General features: G+C 53.0%; 1 protein-coding gene across 1 annotated transcript; it reads left to right on the top strand.

The window, feature by feature from the left end:
- Nucleotides 1–332: 332 nt before the first annotated feature.
- Nucleotides 333–3,104, top strand: LOC107124168 (arginyl aminopeptidase-like 1; the record flags this gene model as incomplete). The annotated part of the gene is made up of 2 exons (XM_015427554.1): nt 333–482; nt 2,962–3,104. Coding segments are annotated over 2 exons (293 nt in total), but the record flags the coding sequence as incomplete, so codon positions are not given.
- Nucleotides 3,105–3,750: the final 646 nt, after the last annotated feature.

Raw genomic sequence — 3,750 nt, 5'->3', positions numbered from 1 at the left:
TGACCCCTGTATCGGACTAGATGGCCCACTCCAACTCTACAGTTTTTGTGATTCTGTGATCTGATCCAGGGAGAGAGAAACCTTGGAAAAATCAGTCAGTCAAAACTGGCTACGCTGAGCCTGACGGAGTCACGATTGGACCTGGCATAAGGCAAACACAGATGCCACTTAGGGCTCTGCCGGCCCGAAAGCCGTCACAGCCGCTGCGAGCCCATCCCCGTCTCACCCTCGTCGGCACCTCTCGTTGCAGGTCTCGAGTTCGAGCGCTGGCTCAACGCGACGGGCCCTCCTTTAGCCGAGCCGGACTTATCTCAGGGATCCAGTCTGACCAGCCCGGTGGAGACGCTCTTTTTTTTTCCTCTGGACGACGGAGCCTCTGGACGTGGCCGCCGCGTCCGGCTGCGTCGACATCACGAAGTGGCAGACGTTCCAAACGGTGCTTTTCCTGGACAGGCTGTTGGACGGCTCGCCGCTGCCTCACGGTGAGTTCGGCCGGGTTTGTGGGGGCCGGAAGCGCTGTTCTCGGAAAGGCAGGCGGCACGGTCTTCCCATGCTTTTTGAGCCCGTGGGCACTTTTGGGAATTCTGACACAGGGTGTTGGGCACAACCACAAGATGGCTGCTGCAGGAGGCGGGCCGGCCACAAGATGGCTGCTACAGGAGGCGGGGCCAGACACACAGAGGAAGCCCGAGTGCAGGGGAGAAGAGGGATAATTTAAAAAAAACACTAGGAAAGAACTGCGGAAAGAACTGCACTACGGTCGGGGGCCCAAAATTTATTGGTCATCCTGGGCCCCAAGGATACCAAACTAGCTGTGACCAGGGCCAGGGCTTTTTCGGTGGCGGCTCCTACCTGGCGGAACAAGCTCCCGGGGGAGATCCGGGCCCTGCGGGACCTTGTGCAATTCCGCAGGGCCTGTAAGACAAAGCTCTTCCACCAGGCCTTTGAGTAGGAGCCGCCGCCCTACTATACCACCACCGTCAAGACATCTTAATGGATGCATCGACGAGGCCCAAGGAAGAACCTAGAAAATACAGAAGATCTGATAAGCCGTCGCCACAGATATGTACGCCATAGGAGTACCATCTGGAACTGCGGTGATACTATCTTGGATCTAGGAGACTAGTAATTGGATAGAGTACTGTGGTTTTAGTACTGATGTTTTTACTATGTTTTTGTCTATGGCAAGGCTAACGACCTTGCCCCTGTTAGCCGCCCTGAGCCCATTGGGGAGGACGGGATACAAATGTAAAAATAAATAAGTAAATAAAAATAAAGTGGACACTGGAGGCAGCTGCCACCGAAACGGTGGGCATCCCGTTGGGGACCCCTGGTCTTGCCCCATCTTGTCAGACCTCAGAAACGTAAGCACAGCCGGGACTTGGATGGGAATGGAACCCACCAGGGGAGACTCCGCAGAGGAAAGCGCGGCAAACCCCCTGTCCTTTTCACTTGCCTCGAAATCTCCTTGCTGGGGCCGCTCTCGGTTGCGACTTGACGCCATTTAACATACTTAAGAGTTAAGTCGCTCGCTTGACAAAGTAGTCGGAGAGTGATTCAGCAAAGATTCAGCTTTATTCCACAACTCGAACACAACTCCAACACGGATCAACATCTGATAGCCAGAACAGCTTTTACATTGCAGCTGTCCTGCTTTTAAACTCTCCCGGCTAATGTAGCCACGCCTACTGTTCATTGACCAACCAATAAGGTTGCATACATAAGGACCAATCATGGATGCTCCCGCTCAGGGCTCAGGGAGCTTGCTAGAAGGTGATTGGTTAGGTGCTTCCTGGGCTAGCAGTGTGATTGGATGTATTTGGATCCTAGCCCAGGACGAAGCTTAACATAGCATTTCAATTAGATGTTTTCATGGCAGCTTATTGAATACATTACACTAAGCGTGTGGCCAAGGAGCACTGGGGATGTTTAAAGCCGTCAGGCACAGCAACAAAAGGGTTGGCACAAAATGGCTGCCACAGGGAGATGAAGCCGCCCGCAAAATGGCTGCCACAGTGAAGATCCCCGTGTGCTACAGTGGCAGCTGCCGCCAAAGCAACCTTTATAAGAAATCTGCGCAGCCAGTCAGAAGCCTTGCTTGAGAGCCAGTTTGGTGTCGTGGTGAAGAGTGGTGGGCTCGAATCTGGAGAACCGGGTTTGATTCCTCACTTCTCCACGTGCAGCTGCTGGTGTGACCTTGGGCCAGTCACAAGTTCCCTCCGAGCTGTTCTCTCAGGGGCAGTCCTCGGAAGGGTCCTCTCAGCCCCACTTACCTCACAGGGTGCCTGTTGGGGGGGAGGGGAAGGGAAAGGAGATTGTAAGCCGCTCTGAGACTCTGAGTGAAATGCGGGGTACAAATCCAATCAGTTTGGTGTGAGAGCCAGTTTGGTGTAGTGGTTAAGAGTGGTGGGCTCGAATCTGGAGAACCGCATTTGATTCCTCACTTCTCCACATGCAGCTGCTGGTGTGACCTTGGGCCAGTCACAAGTTTCCTCTGAGCTGTTCTCTCAAGTGCAGTCCTCGAAAGAGTTCTCTCAGCCCCACCTACCTCGCAGGGTGTCTGTTGTGGGGAGGGGAAGGGAAAGGAGATTGAAAACCGCTCTGAGACTCCGAGTGAAGGACAGGGTATAATTCCAATCTCCTCTTCCTCCTCTGAACAAAACTGCTGTGAACTCAACAGAATATGGGAGAACCGGGTTTGATTCCCCCACTCCTCCACATGGCAGCTGCCGGTGTGACCCGGTTCTCCCGGATTAGAATCCGCGCTCCTAACCAGTGCACAAACCTGGCTTTCTGGCTGTAGGTGACGTGAAAGACTTTTGCCTGAGACCCTGGATAGCTGCTGCCGGTCTGAGTAGACAATACTGACCCTCAATGGACCAACCGCCTGATTCCCTAGAAGGCGGCCTCCTGTGTCCGTGCACGTTGCAGTGCTTAACTTTTCTAACTTGCGCCCTTCAGAGGTGATATCGAAGCTCTCCGAATGCTACTCGGCCCAGCTGGACGGCATGAACGCTGAGATCCGTATCCGCTGGCTCCAAATCATCGTCCGCAACGACTACTACCCCGACCTTCACAAAGTGCGGCTCTTCTTGGAGAACCAGGTACTGGAAAGCACTTGCGCCTCTCGGGTGGGCCGTGAGACTTGGGCCTGAAACAGGCAACAGGCCACGGATCCAGGAACGTCTGCCTCCTGGATGAACGCATAGGGGAGGGGCCATGGCTCAGCGGCAGAGCATCTGCTTGGTCCCAGGTTCGATCCCCAAGTTCTCTAGCCAAAACAGCAGGCAGTGGGTGATGTGAGAGACCTCCGCCTGAGACCCAGGAGCGGTGTTCCCTGTAAGCTGAGTCAGTGTGAGCTAGCTCAGAGTTTTTCCGCCTCCGGCTCACATATTTTTGTCTTAGCTCACTAGGCGCTGGCCCAGAGGTTTAGGAAAAAACTGGGGGAAAGGGGGGGGGGAACTCAACCCAGGATATGACTACGAACCAAATAGGGCTAAGCTAAACCATATATATAAAAAAGTACAAATATTTATTTACACGTGTTAAAACTTTCCTGATTAAAAATTGCTTTGTCTCAGATCAGATTATAAAAGCTTGTCCACTATACATACAAATGATGGGTAAAAACTTTACAACTGAAGACCAAACACATTTCAGCCCCTAAGGGTCTTCCTCAGTGGTCACTATTATCTATATACTCTAGACACACATTCATAGACCTTTGATGGAGGGACGCACATTCAGACC

This window comes from Gekko japonicus, unplaced genomic scaffold, assembly GCF_001447785.1.
Source record: "Gekko japonicus isolate JY-2015 unplaced genomic scaffold, Gekko_japonicus_V1.1 scaffold9607, whole genome shotgun sequence".
Taxonomy (NCBI): Eukaryota; Metazoa; Chordata; class Lepidosauria; order Squamata; family Gekkonidae; genus Gekko; species Gekko japonicus.
This window is presented reverse-complemented; position numbering and strand designations above follow the sequence as displayed.